Raw genomic sequence first — 22,775 nt, 5'->3', positions numbered from 1 at the left:
GATAAGCTATATTATTAATAAATAGTATTTATATGACATTTCAATGACAGCTACTTATTTGGGAACATTCTTAATTCGATGACGTAGATTTTTTTATAAACAAACAGCCAATATTAATAAAAACTTTTACTTGTTTTTATATATAAACGTTTCCCATGAAATGGAAGATATTTATCGGTAATAGCCTCTACAACTCATTCCCAGTTCTTTTTATTTGATGCCTTATTAGATAAATCTTTCCAAGGTCATAATAACTCGCTATTTCTCAAGGTTACAACACATCATTATTTTTCAATGCATCACAGTTCAGTATTTGTCAAGGTCATCGTAATTCGCTACTTCTAAGGCTATTATAGTTTGCTATATTATAATGCCACAACAGATTTTTATTTGCCAAAACAATTATTGGTAATTATTCATCAAAGTTTGCTATTTGTCAAGGCCATAATAGTTTCTCATTTGTCAAGGACATAATGGTTAAATCTTTGTCATGACCGTCTTAATATAGCTCATTTACCAAGGCCACAGGCTATTAAGGCCCTTATAACATGCTACATTGCAATGCTCATTACTCAAAGCAATCATGCTCATTCTTTCTCAAGGCTATCATAAATGACTATATCTCAAGACCATAATAGGCGTTATTTCTCAATTTTGTCATTTTTATCAATTGCTATTTCTTTGTCAAGGGCTCTATAGCTTCCTATTTTTATGAGGCATCAAAGTTCATAATTTCTCAAGATCGTTCTTTGTCAAGGCTATCATAGCTCTCCTCTTCTCAAGGCCATTATAGCTCGTTTTTATCAATGCCATAAAAGCTTCTTATTTATCAATTGCCTATTCGTTATCAAGGTCATTATAAATTGCTCTGTTTTTATGGTATCGATGCTAATTATTCTCGCTCTTCACATGGCTGTTTCCTCAGCGCGAAATTGCTCTTCATCAAGGCCATAATAACTTGTTATTTCTCAAGTCTATCATTGCTCTGTTCAAATGCCGCCATTTAGCTCATAGCTCTTTCTTCGTCAAGGCCATCATAGCTCGCTAGTTGTCTACAGTATCAGTTTTTTATTTTCCAAGATCGTCATGGCTCATCCTTTTTCAAGGCTACAACACATCGCTATTTCTCACTATGTGTCATTCTTCGTCAAGGCCATCATATTTGCTATTTTATTGTTGCATCGAAGTTCATTATGTTCTAAGGTCGTCGCGATTCTTACTATGTCGATGCCATCATAGATGACTTGATTGTATCAAACTTTCTTTATTAAAAAAATAGTTTGTTTGCAGTGCCTCCTCAAATAACTCCGTTCGATTTCGGTAACGCTCCTATCCACTCTGGTCAGTTTGTTCAAGTGTCGTGCACTGCGTTCGAAGGCGATACGCCCATCACTATAGATTGGCTACTGAACAACCAACCGATCGAGACCTACTCGGATATATCAGTATCGGCAGTAGGAAAAAGAACTTCCTTTCTAGCAATCGATTCGGTGACTTATAACCATGCCGGAAATTATACCTGCAGGTCAAGAAATAATGCTGGCGAGACCAGATCGACGTCGGAACTACAAGTTAACGGTTATTGATTAATTTTAATCCTTATTTCTGTTTTTAATCCTTTCCAGTTCCACCAAAGATCGCTCCCTTTAATTTCGGAGATTCTCCAGCTCAATACGGACAGTCTCTACAGATTCAGTGTTTCGTTATCGAAGGAGATTTACCGATAACGATATCGTGGACTTTTAACGATACCGATATCGAGTCAGTTTCCGATATTTCTATTACTACTGTGGGGAAAAAAAGCTCCATCCTCTCCATCGATTCTGTGTCTTACAGCCATGCAGGAAACTATACTTGTCATGCCAAAAATCGACTTAGCCACACTTATTTCTCGTCCAGACTACAAGTGAATGGTTATTTGTTTTATTTTGTCGTTTGATTGTTTCTTCTGTTTGCTTTTTTGCGGTATTTTCACAAATTTTTTAAATGGAAAATGAAATTTCGAAAATTATTTGAAGATTAAGAAAAAATTGTTAGTGAAAGTTAATCAAATACTAAATCTATTGATGCTATCTTAATTTATTGGTAAAAATCAAATTGAGATCCACGAATTGTTGCTGATTGTTGTTGAGATTTTGTTGCTAATTAATTACCAAACAATTTTATTGATACTTGTATCACAAATCGCTAATTAATTGCCAGAAAATTAACTCGTCTATGGGGGAAAATTAGTTGCTAACAGTTGCTAATAAATATACCACTTAAGTGCCATATTAAATGTGCAAAATCAATAGATATAATTGAATGCTAATTAGATGCAAAAAATTCATTTTCGCTGTATTTAATTGGCATCAATTAACATTTAATTATGAAAATATTCTACTTCATTTGATTGGCACTTAATTAGCACTCAATTTCGCGCTAATTGTTTTTTCTGTCTGCTCATTTTGATTTGCTGACTAATATCTAATAATCTAATAAATTTTGTTGTCACGACCGATATTTAATTAATTACGTTAATATTTATTTCAAATGAAAATAGCCAGTTGCTAATTAATCATACAAAAATAAATTTTCATATACTTAACTTTAGTCGCTTTTCACGATCAAATTAGTTGCTAATTATTATGGTTAATGAATTAATTAAGTTGCTGATTGGCACCCTAGCCGATTTTTCAAAATGCCTTTGAGGCCGTGGAGAATCGGTTGCTAATAAGGCAATAGATTCAGCAACAATATGAAAAGACATCGGCCGTATTTTTCGTGAAAATTGCTAGGAAATTTAAATCTAAGTCTAATAATTATTTTTGGATACTTTGAAGATTATTTTATTCACGCGGAATCAGATCAGAAGTTAAAATATGCGTTAGACCCATATTCGAACAATTAACAGAAATGAAAATACTCACACAGACGATAAGACACGAATGTGAGATGGAAGACATAATCGGATGGGGACTTAAACGTAGAAGAGTTTGGAACGAACACGTGGATAGAATGACCAGAGAGAGATTAGGAAAGATCGCACCGTAAGCCTTTAGTAAGACCTCCAAAAAGTTGGATGGATTCATGGACATGAACATCTCAAGAACGACAAGCTGGAAACAACTTGGTGGTATTGAACTCCTACCACATTCAACTGCGGATTTTGTGCTATTTATTCAGATCTATGGCGAAATTTTTGCGTGGAAAAAAATTTGAATCCAGAGAGGCTGTTGAAAAAGAGGCAGTGCGATAAATTTTTGTTTCTCAGCCCGAGGAATGGTTTTACGAAGGATTCAATGAGTTTGCTAAACATTGGGTTAAAACCAAAGAATACAATGGGCAATACTTCCAAAATTAAGACTGTCTATTTGTATGAAACATCTATTTTTCACAAAAAAAAAATGATCTATTTATATATTTCTAGTTTTTTACTTTGTTACTGATTTTGATGATGATGACGACAGTTATAATAGCAAACTCCGTCGCCAAAAATTTCCAAATAATCTTATTTTTGAATCAAAAAACAAAATTAATTGTTAATCAATTTATTAGCAACAAATAATTCAGTGAAATTCTTCGATTTAGTTGATTTCTGACTGCCAACTTTTCGTTACTCAAAAAAGCGGTTGTTGATGTTGATGGACGATTCAAATTTTTAACCAAACTATGGGTTAAGTATAAACGAAGATTTGAATTTTGAAGTTTTCTTTTACTATAAGTTACGTGTCCATTTTCATGACAAAATACCCCCAGAAGGCTGTAACTTTTTCTGAAAAAAGATTTCAACTAATGACCTACCTTTTCGCAATTTTAAATTACTTTTATCGGTTGCAACTATAATTTTTCTAATATGATTTAATCAGAAAACAAATAATTTCATATTCCATTTTAAAAATAACATTTTTTTTTTTAATGATTTCGTTAATTTTCTCACCCTCACTAGTATAGTAGTAAGTGCCTTGAATTTACCTTGCAGTACCTCCTCAAATTACGCCGTTCGATTTCGGGGACGCTCCCGTCAACTCCGGTGATATGGTCACAGTTTTTTGTACAGTTAACAAGGGAGACGTCCCAATAGGAATAAAATGGACGTTCAACGGCAAACCTATGGATAATTTGCAAGGCGTATCGGTAACACGGTCCAGTAAACGTATTACGCAACTCTCAATAGAATCGGTGCAAGAATTCCATAGCGGAATTTACGTGTGCGCCGCTAAAAACCAAGCTGGGGTTACACGTCATTCTGCTTCTTTGCAAGTTAACGGTATCTACTAGTTTTTAGATGAATTTGTATGTTTCACTTTAGATTTGTCAGAAACAAAAAAATTGTGACGTAGTTATGCAAAGTCGGAGAAGTCTTTTCTCTCCTCCTTTTCTGGGTCTTTCCCTACTACCGAAATAATGGACGGATAATGACGTTTAACGTTTTCGTATAAAATAGCAATAAAAATAACGAATTGACTTGTTTTGTGGTGCGTAAACAAGTAAACTCCCAAGTTGATTCCAACGACTGGCCTTGCGATTTATTTATAGTCATCGCAAAGTCCAGACGTACCGGAAATTGAAAGCGTTTAAAATCGAATGGTATATCCGTTGAAATCATCGGAATATGCGGGATCAAACATCCTCTTTTTTTTATTTTCCTTTTATGATTATTGCCTCAATGACGTTATTCATCGCCATCTTTACAACTAGTCTTGTTCCATTGCACAGTCGAGGTTGATTAAAGTGGTGTGTGGTGTGAGGTGGTAATCCAGGCGATTCAAGTGAATTTAAATCCTGCTTCATAACGGTATCGACTGATTTGAAGTATTCCGGAAGAAAATTTTGTAATAGCCGTAAATATTACAAAAATATATAGTGTCTATTGCGCAATACATCTTTAATCATTTTTTAATCAAAGATAATGAAAAATCCGCGGAAACTTATCGAGCAATTCGGAGATGAGTACATCTCCAAGTCTGAAGTGTATGACTATTACCAATCAGGATGTGGAAGACCGACGCAGCATTGAACGCGGTACGTCTGAAGAATTGGGCATCAACGCAAAATTTCGGCCAGATGGGTACCAAGACATCTAAATTTGGAGCAGAAATTCACAAGTTGGGAAGTTGGAACGCGTCTCCTGCAGCGAAAAGAAGGGACGAGGAGAAATTGAAACGTTGAACGATTTGAGTTTGGAAACACTGGAAAACCCTCTTTATAGCCCCGATTTGTCGCCATGCGACTATTATTTAAACGGAAACACTTGATTATCCTTATAGTCGAAACTCATTTGATCTTCAATTCGAAGCAAGCGATTCGAGACTAATAAAATTAGAACGTTGGAAAAATGCATAATGAAAGGACATTAAACAGTTTCCTTGGGATGTACAACGATCTAAAAATCTCCTAATCCATAAATTTTATCGAGTTAAACGAATAGCGCCTCCTTGTTAAAGAATCGAATAAAAAATTCATTTTTGCTATTTTTAGATTGTACAGGTTGTCTTTGTAAACGTTACGGATTGTTAACCATTTGGCCTTCAGTGTAGAATTATTTATTTCGTCAAACACACCGTGGACATACGTAACCATCCATTAAAAAACCATAATATTCGAATGTATAATTTAGAAAATATACTCAATTATAAGTGGTTTCCCAATAAGGGGACTTGACAACTTTTTTTCAAAATAAAATGAAAACCATTTGAGATATTTCAAAAACTTTATTATCGGGTTGAAGTACATTCAAAACATTTATGAATGAAACTCGACTTTGCTCATATGGCTACCGCGGGCAAGTTTGCAGCGGTTGATTCGCTGGACCCAATTTTCCATGACTCGGCCACACATTTCGGCCTAAACGGCTGCTATTTCGCGTTCAATGTTGGCTTTGAGCTCTTCCAACGTCGTCGGCTTATTAGGATAGACCAATGACTTGACGTAGCCCCAAAGAAAAAAATCTAGAGGCGGCCAATCGACTGGTCCATTTCTTGAGATAACACGCTCATCAAATTTCAATAAATCGATTATAACGTGTGTTGTGTGGCTTGTGGCGCCGTCCTATTGAAACCACATGCCGTCCAAGTTCATATATTCCAATTCGGGCCAAAAATAATCGATAATCATGGCGCGATAACGATAAACATTCACAGTAACGTGGTGACCTCTATCGTCGACGAAAAATTGCGGCCCTATGAAGCCGCCGGCATGCAAACCGCACCAAACAGTTATCTTTTATGAATGAAGTGGTTTTTCATTAAGTACATGTGGATTTTCGCCCGCCCAATACCGCATATTGTGTTCAATGACAAACCAATTGAGCCCATATTTTCCAGAGCCCAATCGGAGAACGTACGTCGCTACGAATTGTCCATCGGCTTCAATTCTTGAGTGAATCTGATCTTGTATGGGTGTAAAGTAAAATCCTTACGCAAAATTCGCCATAAAGTGGTCTTGGGGATGCCCAACTCTTGGGTATTGATTGAATTGACTGATTTGGATTATTTGCTACGGACGTTTCAACGGCAGCGATATTTTCGACTCTTCGACCAACCCGTAGTCTCACTGGCACGACAACATCACACAACGAATATGTAGACTCAAACTTTTCCACTAAACTTGAAGTAGCAGCCACTGACTCCGAATTTCTGTAGTAAATTTTTTAAGATTTGTAGACGTTATGATGAAAAGGTTATGTCTACTGTATAAACGGACAGTGACAGTTCGATATTGAGTGAAAAGGCGCGTTCACAAACTAAATTCAAAATTGTCAAGTCTCTATTGGACTTAAACCCATTAAGTTTTGGTTTTTCAACTTTAAAAGCCTGCAGCTCACTCCCGAACTTTTTGCATCAAGTCTCGAAACATCCCGTATATAAAAAATCTATCGATTCTCAATTTATCTATCTGACCTAATATTTCTTTCGACAGTATCTCCTCGCATCACGCCGTTTTATTTCGAGGATAATCCCTTGCATTCTGGAGAGTACGCCCAAATAAATTGCTTGGTAGCTGTAGGAGATTTACCCATAACAATAGACTGGAAACTAAACGGTGACGATATCGGTATATATCCAGAAATAATTGTATCGAAAGGAGGAAAGAGAAGTTCGATGGTCACAATCGAATCTGTATCGCATTCCAACGCTGGAAACTACAGTTGCCACGCTAAAAATGCAGCAGGGGAAAATGTTTTCACCACAGAATTATTAGTTAACGGTTAGAAAGGGATAGATCGTTGATTTCGTAGCTTGCAACTCCATCCGCGTAGACAGGAAAATGTTCTAACAAACGCAGTATACGATTAAGAACGTTACAATCCAAAAAAAAGTTTATCAAATTACGTATAGTCAAATCTTGTTGGATTGAACCATTTCTAACCACGAAATAGTCACTTGGTGGTAAATAGGAAGTAATTGGTAGCAAAATTCTTGATGTGGAAACTGCCTCCTGCGCCCAAATTCTCATTAAATCAATCCTCATATTAATTTTTTAGTGGTCAGATAATTCGTCTTCAGAAGTTTTCTTTTTATATAAAAATGCGCGAGGCAAAACAAAAATTCATTATTTTTTTCATTCACTTATGAATATTGGAAATACCTTTTTATGATTTGTATCACTGGCTCATGTTTTCTGCGGTTTTCCTTTGATCTGGAGAACTTATTAATCAACTATGTGGTCGACGACATTTTGTTTTAACAACCATTATATTTGAATAGATACTAAAGTAATTCTGAACTTACGCATATGAGAATCTGCTCTGCAGAGAAGTAAATCCTATATCAGGACCAAACCTAATAAAATACCTTCTGTGACATGAATAATATCCAACGAATCTCTTTATATATACAGTGTGTCCACGTAAATTGGCGGCATATGGAACATAACTTTTTTATTATTAATTTTACGAAAAAAAGTTATTCTTTATAAAAAGTTGTGCGTGGTCCAAAACCTAAAATTCAATCATCAGATGTTAAATTTTTTCAGTCGTATACGAGGTTTGTCAAAAAATGTGATTTTTGCTCTAGAGTGCCTTTCTTTTTGACAATATCGAAAATTGTTGTGATGAAAAGATGTTTAGAATTAAAACTAGCTTTCAAATTGTTTATAACTTTTCTTCGTAAAATTAATAATAAAAAAGTTATGTCCCATATGCCGCCAACTTACGTGGACAAACTGTATATGAGAATCTACCTTATTAAGCCCCTGTAGAGGAAACTACGAGGGTTGACTGAAAAATTTACGACCCGAAGATGTCAATACATTGGGAAATATATTTGCGCAAGCGTTGACTGTTTTACATTAAAATTTCAATCATTTTAGACATTTAGTTTATGTTTTTGTGAAAATGACTTTCGAAAAGGTAAAACAGAAAAGTATTACACAATATCACTTGATAAGGTACAGGAAGAAATTGAAAAAAAAGCGATCGAATTCGAATTGGTTGTCAACCCGCCGTAATCACCAGATCTGGTCCCTGGCGACTTTTGCCTGTTTCCTAACCCCAAAGTTCACAGACAGTGATTTTGATCAGACTATTGCATACGTAATCGCCTATTTTAGTTAGACAATCGCTGAATTAAGTGTCTAGATTTAAAAGAAAACGATTTTCAAAATTATGGAAAAGGATTATGGCAAAAAAAAGGGTTTCTTTGTTAGGTCTGGAATTTTTTGACACGTATATTAGGCTCATCCAAAATTAACTTATAAATAACCCATAAGGTAAAGCCACACTGCAAGATGATAGATGGTCACAAGGGGGTTGCGTACTAGAGGGTCGCATTCGCAGCGAAATAAATCCAGTATCCAACTGCGAGTAGAACTGAATTAATCACGTTTTATTCCATTTTCGTTAGGCTATTAGGATGGAATATCAAACATGACTGATATGGGTGGTTAGACGCTAGGTAGTTAGATGGTTAGAGGTTTATAAATTGCTGGGTGGCCGTCGGGCAGGTATCTACCATCCAGCATCCTACCAACCTTTCTGCAGTATTTCTGACAGTAGAAAACAAACGATGAGGTTATGACGCAAATCGACAACAAACCGAACACCGAACGGTTTTTCTGTCTACGCGGACACTCGATATTCTTAACCTTTAAACAATCACACAAAACATAAATAAATAAAATACTACGTAAAATTAAGTGACTTAATAATTTATCATCTTAAACATATCGAAAAGAAAGTATGGGACGCATTTCACACAATTCCAGTTCGATTTCCTTTATTTTTTTCTTCCAGTGTTGCCTCACATAGCCCCGTTCAGTTTTGGCACATCGGCGATCTATTCAGGGCAAACGACTCAAGTAACGTGTCTCGTCACTGAAGGAGATACGCCCCTTAACATATCTTGGAGTTTTCAGGGACGTTATGTAGATCCCCAAAACGTTATTAGTACCACGAAAATCGGTCAAAAAGCTAATTTACTATTGATCGATTCGGTAACGGAATCTCAAGTTGGCAATTATACTTGCATCGCCGCCAACAAAGCTGGATCCGTTTCTTTTACCGCTTCTTTGAACGTCTATGGTATTATTGATTATTATTTTATTAATATAAGTCTCTTTGTCGATGGAAACTGTGGAGGATATGCTCGATTCTAATATCACGAAATGTCATGATTATACACGAATAAAAATCGGTTACTTAGAGATAAAGAACTAACACTTTGCTCACAATTATTCTATGGAGTATCGGAGCTCCAATGCTTATAAATTACTTTTGTATCAATTAATTATTAATAAAATCAAAATTTTAATGAAATGTGGTTCGATTTATACCAATACTGTTGCAAGCAAGGCTCCAATCATTTAACACACACTTACATAACCTAAAAATGAAAGGTGACTCGGACGCAGTACTATATTGAAATGCCACCGACTCCTAAACTTCTGATCGAGTCTTCAATGCCGGTTATTATGAAAAAAAATGCAATAAGAAATCATATAACACTTATTTTGGGTTGACTGGTCCGTTTAAATCAAAGTATGTTTACCGGATGGCTAATTGAAAAGCATGAATCACTGCCAATACCTTCAAATAATGGTCTCACCATTTCTTTGTCCCAGATGTCAAATGATATTTAAGCTGCGCCAAAGAACACAACTTCTTTGGTGTCTTTATACCAAGGGATACATAGATGGCACTACTAGTATTAAATCCATATTATTTTCACTAACCTTCCAAAGACGCGTGTAAACATTTGACGGATTACAGCATTTTTGAGTAAAGCAATTATTTTATTTAGAAAATGTGGATAAAAATGAATTTCGCGTGTTGATGAAGCTTCGCTTTTTGGCAAAACAATACTATTGAATCGAAATTTTGGCTTTATAAACATGATTCCGATTTTAAACAAGCACAAACATGCTTCACTATCAACAACTTGCTCAATCAATTGCTAAATTACCGCAATAACAAACCGTAATGTTCACAAATACAGTGTTGCCACAACTGATTATTGCCACCTATTGTTCGATTATAAAAACTTCAGGTTTTTTCGTTTTACAAAAAAGTAAATTATAAGCATTGGAACCTAATACCACATGTATACACAAGTTTGAGTTAATTGTGTCTATTTGTTGAAAAAGTCGATTTTGATTTCAATTCACCATGTTCCATGGAAACAGAACAATCTAACAGATATCTGGTTTGACTAATAGAGGTCACTACAAATCAAATTTAAGTTGTACCATCTTCCAAACAGCAGCTGAAATCTGTGGATTTTTTCGAAATGTTACGTGTTATGGTGAGAGCCCTTCGATGTCATTAGGCAAGCTGTGAGGCTTGATCAAGTGTTTAAACCACGCTCGTGTCAGTGCTGGGAATTGGAGATGGCGTTAAAAGTCCAGTCACTAATTAGTTGGAGCAGTTGTTTAGTATGACACGCACAAGGTCCATCCATGTGTGTCTTTGTTTGTCTCTACCCATCTCTGCCGACCTCACTTTGCAAGCAGACCGTTGAAAGACGCGATAACTATCCCAAGGATGAGTTCTGAAAACATCGGTGAGTCCGCCGATCCCAGTCAGGCGCGTAAGTCCGCCTCGTTGTTGCCTGAGTCACTGGGTAATGAGCTGGATCTTGCAGCCATCATTCTCAGGACTTTGTGGGACTTTATTGCACTCCAGCACTAGCCTAGAGCACACTTTTTAGGTCGTTATGACTTATATCCGAGCAAATTACTGTGTTCCTGTTGCGGCGATTGAATATCGCGCGACCGCATTCCATCACGGCGAATACCTTGGCTTGGAAGACGGTAGTGTCCGGCCAAGCCATTCCTCCTGGAGCCGTCCGTGTACCAGATTGGTCCAATATTCAATATCACGGGTTTGGAGTGAACTATCAAATTCAAACTCTTATTGTTAACGGTCGTAAGCGTCATTTGGTCGTTGCCCACCAGATTTTGCATGGCCAGTTGATTTACCCTGCAGTTCTGTATGCCGTCCTCGTGACTTCGAATTATATCACTAGATCCAAGGGTGGGAGGCCCAGTAGGACTTCAAGAGGTATTATGGTGAGTCTGAATAATCATTTATTGGCGGTTTCAATATTGTGAAATGATCGTTGATGCGTAGGGCGTGTGAAAAACTATTTAGGCAAGACTCACTAACGAAAACATGATTCACCAAGATTGCTAGTGGATTGGACCCTTCAAAAAGCGATAAACGGTCCTCAGACTTTTAGAATTAATAAATTTAAAGATTAGATATCGTGGCTTGAAATCAAAAATCGATTTTACGTATTTACATCATATCTAAGTATATGTTATTTATCTCTAATTATATCTGCCGATTGGGTCGTTTTTATCCATCGTTCTTGGTCTAAAAATTCTAATGTCACTAAACTGTTCATGTATGCACCGAAATTTAACAAGAATTTTTTAAAAATGGTGGATAAATCCCAGCGAAATCACCCGCAACTTCCTCTTCATCCTTTACTGTTAGCTGGGATTTTAGGATATCCTTTTAACCCCCTTCCCAGCACTTTTTTTCATCTATCTTTTAGTTTGTAACTTTTTGCATGTTTATTTTGAGTTGTCACTAATTTTTATTTATTTTTGTTTGCAATAAAATAACCAAAGTGTACGTACGATATTGTTTTATCTTTTATCAATAATATACGGGTTTTAATAAGCAAATTTATCTATAAAAAACTATAAAAAAAATTATGTTGGGTGTAAAATTAAAAAAAAAATTATGGACACCAAGAATTACAATCTTTCACTTTCATTTAATTTTTTAAAGATATCAAAGATAAACTGAATATAGTACGTATCTCTACATATTTATAGTAAAATGGAAATATATTTATACAGAATGTCCCATTGCAAAATAGAATAAATTTACGTGAGTGCATATTTTTCATTATTTTAAGATTATATAAGGAATATTTCCATTTGTTCTATATTGAATATTGCATGCAAAAAACTGACTGAGTGACTAGTGTTTTGGAAAAAATTAAACAACTTGGAATTTTATTATACAACATGTCCCCCACGTTGGAATTATAAAAAATAGAAGTTATTCGCGATAACACGTTCTAAAATCTAAAACACAATTATTCGTTTTGAATCATATACAAGGTTTGTCAAAAAATGAAACATCTCTGGGATTCACCGAGAACAACATAAAAACACAGCCTTGTCAATCAAAATCCAAATTGTCTTCCAAGGGACGTAAGAAAAAATGTCGTGAATGAGGCAAGACCTGGTGATTAATGTGACAAACCACCTCGTTTGAGTACCTGGGTACTCGGTTTAATCCAAATCACATCTCTGAGAAGTCTATTTCGCACCTGGCATGAGACAAGCTAAGGCACACGTCAATGGGCCACCATTGCCTGTCTTGACAATGAATTGTTCCATTGAAACCAAACTTTTAACTCTCTACGACGCTACCTTTATATAGACATCAAAGAAGATCCGAAATACAGCTGGTGATTATAGAATGAAGAAACTGGAGACAACGTCTGCCCAACGCACATAGCAAAGTTCAAGCACGGGCAGTCTCAGTGACGTTACAAGTTTCAAACCAAGGTGCTGACCAGACACTGTGATAACTATGAACTATGGGCGCGCTCGGCTTCCAAGCATACCCTGAAGATGTTCCACTTAATACAGAAGAATCCAGAGTTGACCAGAAATTTAGACAGCTTAGATCATAGAAGAAAGGTCGCTGACTTGAGCTGACCTACTAGATAGTCAGACGTGGCTCATGAACGACGAGTTCGCCTGGAGACGCCCAGAACGTCAATATATCGGGACTCCTTTCTTTGGAGAAGTGCCAGTCTGCGGAATCGGCTACCACCGTCTTCGAAAGATGTCATCCAATACTCATCGAGTTATATAGTCTTGGAAACGATCCAAATCAATTTGTGATCTCTAATTTAGTGGAAGTGGAAGACTAATCAAATGAAGACTATTATAAAGTCTTTATAATATAAAAAAAAATCACTCAGTTAATTTTTTTTTAAATAAAATGGTATTGTCAAATGTTGTTTTTCATTTTATTTCGAAGAATACAAATATTTTTTGTTCTCAATGTAAATTTTATTCATTTAAGGGCTAAAACTAAAAAATAAATGTTGATTGAAAAATATCGCAAGTTAGACATTTTTGATTATTTCTATAATGAAAAGCAACGTTGTTTCCAAACTTTGTTTTTGACGAATGAAGTTATTAATGTTTTTAATAATTTTTAGTACCACCAAGGTGGATATTAGAACCTACCGATAAAGCTTTTGCTCAAGGTTCTGACGCTGTTGTTGAATGTAAAGCTGATGGTTTTCCTAAACCTACTGTGACATGGAAAAGAGCTACTGGTACGTATTTTTTTACTCATTTCAATAAAACAACAAATCACAAACATTTTTATTAAACACAATGAATGGAATCAATGGCTTAATAAGGACAATTCATGGATTACGATGGACAATACGTTCGATGACTCTCCGAAGAGAGTGTCGATATGACGCGTGCCGGTGGTTTCCAGTCACCTGTTCAGAAAGCTGTCTCGAATCGGGTACGAAAATTGGAGAGACGTACTCGTGACCTTTTATTTCTCTGGACAGCTTCTCGATACTCTCAGTTACAGTTTTGTAACATCCTAGAGATGATAATAACTGCCTGGAATGACACGATCGCTTGTTAGATGTCGTAGTTTTGTTTTTTCCTGTGATTTTGGTTTATTTTGGGTCCAGCACAAGCCCAAATTGCACATATATATATATATACTTGAAAGATTAAAGCTGAGGGGCCAAGCCTTGGCTAGGGACGAAATTATGTAAAATGTTGTATAATATGATTCTTACAATATTTTATCTACTTTAGGTGTTTCTCCTGGAGATTACAAAGATTTCAAACCGAACAATCCAGATATTAAAGTCGAGGACGGCACTTTAACTATTAATAATATCCAAAAAACAAACGAAGGATACTATTTATGCGAAGCCGTCAACGGAATTGGATCCGGATTATCGGCCGTCATTTTGATTAGTGTTCAAGGTAAGTTGAAAACAAAAATAACACGCATAGAAATATTTGTGACGGTGTAGTTTCGATCGTGCAGCCGGTCCTGTTCCATTATGTAAATAGAATGTAATGGTTGGTGGACGCGCTGAGTACAATTCCTAGAATGCGCCGGTTATAAAAACGGCATTCTTTGTTTTGTTTTATAAGGACAATTTCTGATAAAACTTTTTTGTTTTTATACTTTCTAGATCCGAATGATCTAGAAATCCGTTTTATATAAATAGGCGCTAGTTTAGCAGACTAAACCCCGCGGACTAGACGAAAAAACAGTTTCGTTTTGAATCATATTTTGTTCTCTTCATCTTTATCGGCATGTTGTTTTAACATTTTTTTAGCTCCTCCCCAATTCGACGTTAAATATCGCAACCAAACATCCCGAAGGGGAGATCCGGCCGTACTACAATGCGAAGCTAAAGGCGAAAAACCGATCGGTATCATTTGGAATATAAACAACAAACGTCTCGAACCTAAAGGCGATAATCGTTATACCATCAGAGAACAAATACTACCCAGTGGCGTTCTCTCCGATTTAAGTATTAAACGTACCGAAAGAGGAGACTCTGCTATATTTACGTGCGTAGCAACAAACGCTTTCGGTAGCGATGACACCAACATCAACATGATCATTCAAGAAGTACCCGAAGTCCCGTACGGACTCAAAGTTTTGGATAAATCTGGAAAAACGGTGCAATTATCGTGGGTTTCGCCGTACGATGGTAATTCTCCGATTAAGAAGTGAGTACATACATCGTATTTATATATTTATAAATTTATATTTATCTTTGATAGGTTCTTAATAGAATATAAACCGAGCAAAGGTAGTTGGGACAAAAATTCCGAAAAAGTACTAATCCCAGGCGACCAAACCGAAGCGGGTATCTTCACTTTACGTCCAGCTACAACTTACCATATCAGAATTGTCGCCGAAAACGATATCGGATCCAGTGATCCTTCCGATACCGTGACTATCATAACCGCCGAAGAAGCTCCAAGCGGACCACCGACTGCAATAAGAGTCGAAGCCGAAGATCAACATTCCCTAGCCGTGTTTTGGAAACCACCGTTGAGAGATCATTGGAACGGTGATATTCAAGGTTATTATGTCGGTTATAAATTGGCGGGAGCTGATAAACCTTATTTGTTCGAAACTGTTGAAATTCAAAGGGAAGATGAAGCTAAGGAACACACTTTGAAGGTAATCATCTACTAATAACTCTGTAGTATATATAATCCAGTTAATTATCATTTTCTCGTTCGTTTTTCCCGTACATCAACGATTTTCACGTAAGTGATGGCTGCAAGATCCAGCTCGTTTAGGTGCCCGGCCAATCGGACTAAATAGACGCGGTTACCGGACTGTTAACCAAACACGGTCATTTAAGATGCCATCTCAACACCACGGGCATCACGGATAATCCGGAGTGCCGCTGGTGCATAAAGGAGGATGAAATTTCCAACCATGTCATCTGTGAGTGCTCGGCACTAACACAAGGTTCAAGTCGAGTGCACGATGAACTTTTCCATGAACAACGGTACTTTTAGTGGGACACAATCATCCACGTTGATAACTAATTCGACCATGACTATTCCTATAGTCAAGTTATTGATAATTTCTTGAAGGGTATATCCACTATTCTTTATTCAAGAGGTCAGTAGCCGGTGCATTTTTTTCTATAACCAGCGGCTTCCAGTGAATATTGAATATCACCTTCTAAATCGAAGATTTACGAATGTTAAACATATTTTTTTTATTTTGTAGATTTGTAACCTCAAAACATACACACAATACTCTGTAGTAATTCAAGCGTTTAATAAAGTTGGAGCCGGTCCTACGGCAGAAGAAATTAAAGCAAACACCGCCGAAGGTGTACCTGAACAACCCCCAGAGAAAGCCACCTGTACCACACTAACAGCCCAAACTATTAGAGTGTCTTGGGTTTCCCCACCGCTCACATCCGCCAACGGCGTTATCAAGGGATACAAAGTTATCTACGGACCTTCTGATTCATGGTTCGGTGAGTTGAATACATAAACACTCGTCACTCAATAAGTCGTGTGACTAACTAAGAAATCGATTTTATTCATCGAGAACAAAACAATCATTCCAACGTTTCTCTAACTTCTCGATGTCGTGCTTGTAGAAGCATTTATCTTAAAATACGCTTCAGTTTCAGCAATTGCTTCTTCACTGGAGGCCAGATCTGGATTATACGGTGGATGAGGAAGCGATTCGAAATGTAATTCATTCAATTTAACCATCGTTGCCATCGACTTGTGAATCGGTGCATTGTCTTGGTGAAACAATGGTTCTTTTCTTCGAAATATGAGACCGTTTTTCCTTGATTTTTGCACTCAAACGATCCAACAACTCTTTGTAGTATTCGCTATTGATTGTCTCTCCCTTTTGGAGATAGTCGATGAACAATATTCCTTGCGCATTCCAAAATACTGAAGACATAACCTTACCAGATGGTTTAGGATGCTTCGGACTGCAGTCCACTCAGATGATGATCGTTTTGATTCTGAAATGAGGTGATGGATCCATGTTTCATCCATTGTCACATATCGACGCGAAAAATCTGATTTATTACGTGTAAACATAGCCAAACACTGCTCTGAATCATCAACACGGTGTTTTATCGACCGTGAGTGACGTTTAAATTCAGCAAACCAATAACTAATGGTTTCAATGGACCAGAGTCCAGATAACACTTTTGAACCCATTGCGAATTCCGACTGTAAAACACGGTGATGGTTTGGGGATGTTTTTGAGGAAGGAAATATCAAAGGAAAACGTAGTACATTATGGACAGCGCCTGATAACGATCCCAAACATTCCTCGAAACTGTGCAAAAACTATTTGAAAGGAAGAATGTACCGAAAGAAATGATTTGGCCGTCGCAGTCGCCCGACCTCAACCCGATGGAATTATTGGACTAAGAAGTCGAACCAAATAGACGACGATTATTTGTCGAAATCATACAAATGGTTATCACTTGTTTCTGGCTAATCGAAATTCCACACACGGTCTTTTGAAAGTTGGTACTTCATAAACGTCAAATGGATTTGACAACGGCAGCGCCATCTGGGTGTCAGTAACACGACTAATTGAGTGATGTTATATTTTTCTTTAAACACTTGTACTAATTAAAATTCATTTATTACAGATGAAAATAGCAAGGATACAAAAATAACGGCATCCAGTGAAACAATCCTCCACGGTTTAAAGAAATATACGAATTATAGCATGGAGGTATTGGCTTATACTTCAGGAGGAGATGGAGTTCACACAACTCCAATTCATTGTCAAACTGAACAAGACGGTAAGAATTAACTCGATAATTCCGATGTTTTTTTGTATAAATGAAGAATTATTTGTAGCACCCGAGGCACCTACGGCTGTCAAATCGTTAGTAATGTCTGACGATTCTATATTAGTTAGTTGGAAACCCCCGACGGAACCCAACGGAATTATAGAATACTACATGGTGTATTACAAAGAAACCGGTAGCGACGAAAAACCCAAATCTCAAAAGATAGTACCAAATTTGAGAAACCAGAATCTCAGTTATCAAGCTAAGAATCTAGACAGTAACCTAAAATACGAATTTTGGGTAACGGCAGCTACTACCATAGGTGAAGGACAACCGTCTAAAAAAGTTACCGTTTCTCCAAGTACCAGTGGTAAGTGAAAATATTCGAAAAAAGAAAAAAAAAGTCATTTAGTCCTTAATTCACTTGTAATATCACGTTTTAGTTCCCGCTAAGATCGCCTCATTCGACGACACCTTCACGACCACTTACAAAGAAGACGTAACTCTACCGTGTCTAGCTGTAGGAGTACCGACACCGGTTATAACGTGGACTATCAAAGGCGTCAAATTTTCCGCTAATACCAACGATAGAGTTAGACAACACCCCGACGGTTCCCTTTTCATCCGCGATATAACTCGTACTGATGCAGGGGAATATTCCTGTAAAGTCGAAAACGACTACGGGCAAGATTTCGTAACCCATCATTTAATTGTAAACGCACCACCTAACGCTCCGATAGTTCAACTCACTTCTACCACCACGAATTCGTTGACGATTAAATTGAAACCTCACGATACTGACGGAGAACCCATTCACGGTTATACCATCCATTACAAACCGGAATTTGGAGATTGGGAAACTAACCAAGTGGGACCTAACATAGATAAATATACAATCGAAAAATTATTGTGTGGTACTAGGTACCAACTGTATGTTACAGCTTACAACAGGTAAGTGAAACACTAATTTAAAAGTACTACAATACGATAAGGTATATATGTATAATTATTTCCGTTTTACAGCATTGGAACCGGTGATCCGTCTGATAATTTGACCCCAAAGACCAAAGGAGAAAAACCAATAATCCCAAGCGCTGAAAAATTCATTGTAGTGTCTTCAAACAGTATCACTTTACACTTGAACGCTTGGTCTGATGGCGGTTGCCCCATGTTGTACTTTGTCATCGAACAAAAGAAAAAGTAAAAAAAAATATTATTGTCTATTAAATATTGTATATAAACCCATTATCCGATTAATTTTATATACAGGTTATCCTATATATGAATTCTTTATATTAATTTTGTTTTTATTTTAAATCAGAAATAGCAACGAATGGATTCAAGTCTCCAATCACGTCAAACCTGGTGGAAACTTCGTTCTGCTCGACTTGGATCCGGCTCAATGGTATCATTTGAGAGTTACGGCTCATAATAACGCAGGATTCAACGTTGCCGAATACGAATTTGCAACACTTACTGTTACTGGAGGTAAGACCATATTTGTATATATGTACAAAAGTCGGTTTGATTCAATTATATTTTGCTTGTATGTTTTTTTGTTAAATACTTATTTTTTTGTCTGCCTTTCATTGTACATGGTGGTACAAAGTGGCACTTCCACTACACTTGAAGGAGATTAGGTTACGTTAGTCAATACGACTCGTACCGAGATATTTTGATTTATAACTGCTAAAATAATAGGTTTACATAAAAAATGCAACTTACCTTTTTTATATAGCTTTTTATGAGCTTCAATTTTTGTTTGAAACTTTTTTCTCTAAACTCAATATTTTCGGAGATATTTAGTAAAAAAAATTTGAAGCGGGCTGGAGGGCAAACAAAGCTTTGTAGGTATAAATCAATTTAGGGATTATTTATTTTCTCATGAAGAAAAAGCTTTGATTTGTATATGAAAATATAAAATTTTGTACAATTTCCACAACTATGATTTACTACTATCTAACAATTTTATTCGTCGTAAATTTTCTGACGAAGCTTAATGAATTTATTACTTAAAAAATTCTCTAGTGATTACTACTTATTTTTGACGCACTCTGTATAAATAAGTCTATTTTTTTCAATTTCATATCTCTTTTCTATGAGAATCAGTTAAAAATATTTTCATAAAGACCCAAGTAGATCGAAACGTCAATTTTTTACCTGTTAATTATCACGAAAAAGATTTAAAAAGAAGTCAAAAATGAAAGAGAAATATTTCTACTTTTATAATCTTCAATTATATAAAAAAATGAGTACTTACATTAATCTTTTAAATCATTTCTTGATTTGGCTAAACATCAGAACTGGAAACTCAAAAGTTTCATACACACTTCAAACACGGTATTTGTATTGTAACAATCATTAAAACTACATATAATCACGAAATAATTAGAAAAATCTCACAGATGTTAACATAGGTGATTATTAATCTGGTTAGGTACTTCACGACAATACACAAATAATATTAAAATAGTTCTAAACAATTTTATAACTTCAAACATAACCTCAAATTCACCAGACATTCGATGAGAACCAACTAACTTTCGAGGGAAATGTTTCCTATTTCTGAGGTTATACTTCTGCGCGATATGAAACTTTTGTTTACTTCACAGTTTTTTCTTTAGTTATGTTTTTTATGTGTTATTTATTGAGATTTTTTAAGCATGTATTGTAGTTTAGTAATTTTTTTATCTTTTCGGTTTTTTGAATTATTTGGATAAGGTAAGTTTATGTCTTCTAAACAGTTTTATTTATTGCTAAGCTTATAATAGTTTTACGTTATATTATTTACAATAAAATAAGAATAAATTTTAGAAATCATTAAGTAGAAGTTCGAAAATATGAAAAAACTAGCTAAGAAGTAATCGTTCAAATATAAATACAAGTTATTAATGTCAAAAAAGTTGTTCCAACAATTTATAAACTTGGTAATATTTTTCGAGACTTATGCATGTTTAGTATCGTTTTATTAGTTTTGTTTTGAAACTTTCACTCTGATATTTTACAATATATAACAAAAATTCATATTTTTCTACTATGTAAAAATAGAATTTAAGAAAATACGATATACAGGGATGTCAAGAACATAACCTCTGAATATGAAATTGAGTACGTTGATTGGATGATAAAATGTTCGGACGTTTTGTAGGGATTTAAATAAAACTATAAACGATTATTTATTTTTATAGAATCTACATTTTTTTAAAGGTTTTTAAAGAAAATATGGGAATTCATTTCAACTCGCTTATTTTACTGATTCGTTTTTCATATGAAATATACTTTTGGCATGCTTCTTAATTGGAATATTTTGCATGTAATTTATTCGTCACTTTTTTTCCAAGTTTGCAGCACATGTTTTATAAAAAAAAAACCGACATTATTTTGTACATATTCGTAATACATTCCATGAGCTTTTGAAATTATATGGCAATAGTACCTGAATATAATACATAGCGCTGCAAATCATCAACTAATCTGTTAATTATTGTTTACTAATCTATTAATATCGTGTAGTATTTCTATATTTTTAACCATATGTCATAGATCATAATTAAAACAATTTTTTTAACAAAAACAATGATACTAACACCTATATATGCGTTAATCTACTAATTCCAATTAAAAATCCAATAAATGAATATGCATGTGTATTCTATTTCTGACTGCATGTTAGTCATTAGTAAACTGTCCTTATGTACTGAAAAAAATTCGACAAAAACATACAGTAGGCACCAAAATTACAAAAAAAAAAATACTAAAATAAATATAATAGAAAAGATATATAATGTAAACAAGAAACAGAAAGTTTTATATCAATCACAATCAGTTGCATCTGATCAGACAAAATGTGCGACTCTTTTTGGACAGTTCCAAGAGAAACAAATCGGAAATGTCTACAGTCGATCCTGGAAAATATAAAATTTTAAAGCTTGGAATATTTTGCTCTTTAAAATCAACGCAAGTTGGTCAAACGTCCCGCATTATTGGCCAACCGTTCCGCGTTCTGCGTCAATCGTCTTGTATTCTGGATCAACTATCCTGTATCTGGAGCGATAGCTCCACATTCTGAATAAACTGTCCTGTATTCTGGGTCAACTGTCCCACATTCTTAGAAAACTGTCCTGCCTCCTGGGTCAACCATCTCGTATTCAGGGGCAATTATCCAGCATTCTGGAGCGATTGCCCTGCATTCTGGGTAAACTAACCTGCAATCTGGAGCAACTATTCTGGGTCAACTGCCCCATATTTGAGGCAACTGTCCCGCATTCTGGAACAAGTATCTCGCATTCTGGAGCGACAGCCCTGCAATATGGGTAAATTGTCCCGCATTCTGCGGAAACTGTTGCGTTCTGGGTCAACCAGCTCGTGTTCTTGAGGAACTATCCTGCATTTTGGAGCGATTGCCGTAACTGCTCTGCATTTTAGGTAAACTGTCTCGCATTCTGGGTCAACTGTCGCACATTCTGAGTCAACCGTTCCTCGTTTTGGACCAACCGTGCTATAATGACAGTTGATTGTAATTTTAAATGAAATAACCTCACAATTGTCTAAAGATTATTTGATTTGTAGATTAGCATCATTTTCTGGAGCTACTAAATGTGTTTGAATTTGCCACTAAAGGCTTTAATGTAGTTTCCTTGATTTCAAATGTTTTTTTAGGTTTTTAATGCATAATCATCGGGTTTTCAAGAAATGGCGAATGTTTTGGATATAGATGTCACTACTAACCGTTGTTTTAAGAGAGTTTCAGATTTCTTACTTTTTTTTATCAATATGAAACAGCGCAATAATGCGAGTAGTAAAAAAATTGACAGCCATACGTGAATATTTCACTCATAGATGTCGCTAAATGGTGGACATGAAAACGGTTGCTCAATTGAATTTTTTTTGTGGTTTCTTAAAAGTGCCTTGGCCCCCCGAGACAAATCGTCGGTATCACTATTTAATAATCCAAATAAA

At 35.7% G+C, this 22,775-nt stretch overlaps 1 protein-coding gene across 17 annotated transcripts in view; it reads left to right on the top strand.

Moving 5' to 3' along the window:
• The window catches only part of LOC130896427 (cell adhesion molecule Dscam2), a 177,487-nt gene that overhangs the window by 133,324 nt on the left and 21,388 nt on the right, over positions 1-22,775 (top strand). For 16 of the 17 annotated variants that reach the window (XM_057804504.1, XM_057804501.1, XM_057804498.1 and 13 more), the window contains 10 exons: positions 13,674-13,793; positions 14,302-14,475; positions 14,838-15,237; positions 15,292-15,697; positions 16,262-16,517; positions 17,670-17,825; positions 17,884-18,186; positions 18,260-18,767; positions 18,840-19,016; positions 19,138-19,304. In XM_057804504.1, the coding sequence (XP_057660487.1) occupies positions 13,674-13,793; positions 14,302-14,475; positions 14,838-15,237; positions 15,292-15,697; positions 16,262-16,517; positions 17,670-17,825; positions 17,884-18,186; positions 18,260-18,767; positions 18,840-19,016; positions 19,138-19,304 (2,667 nt within the window). Of the gene's footprint in view, positions 1-1,290; positions 1,579-13,673; positions 13,794-14,301; positions 14,476-14,837; positions 15,238-15,291; positions 15,698-16,261; positions 16,518-17,669; positions 17,826-17,883; positions 18,187-18,259; positions 18,768-18,839; positions 19,017-19,137; positions 19,305-22,775 lie in introns of all 17 variants that reach the window. The other variant, XM_057804503.1, reaches the window with a different exon arrangement.

The sequence above is a fragment of the Diorhabda carinulata genome, chromosome 7, assembly GCF_026250575.1.
Source record: "Diorhabda carinulata isolate Delta chromosome 7, icDioCari1.1, whole genome shotgun sequence".
In the NCBI taxonomy this organism is placed as follows: Eukaryota; Metazoa; Arthropoda; class Insecta; order Coleoptera; family Chrysomelidae; genus Diorhabda; species Diorhabda carinulata.
This window is presented reverse-complemented; position numbering and strand designations above follow the sequence as displayed.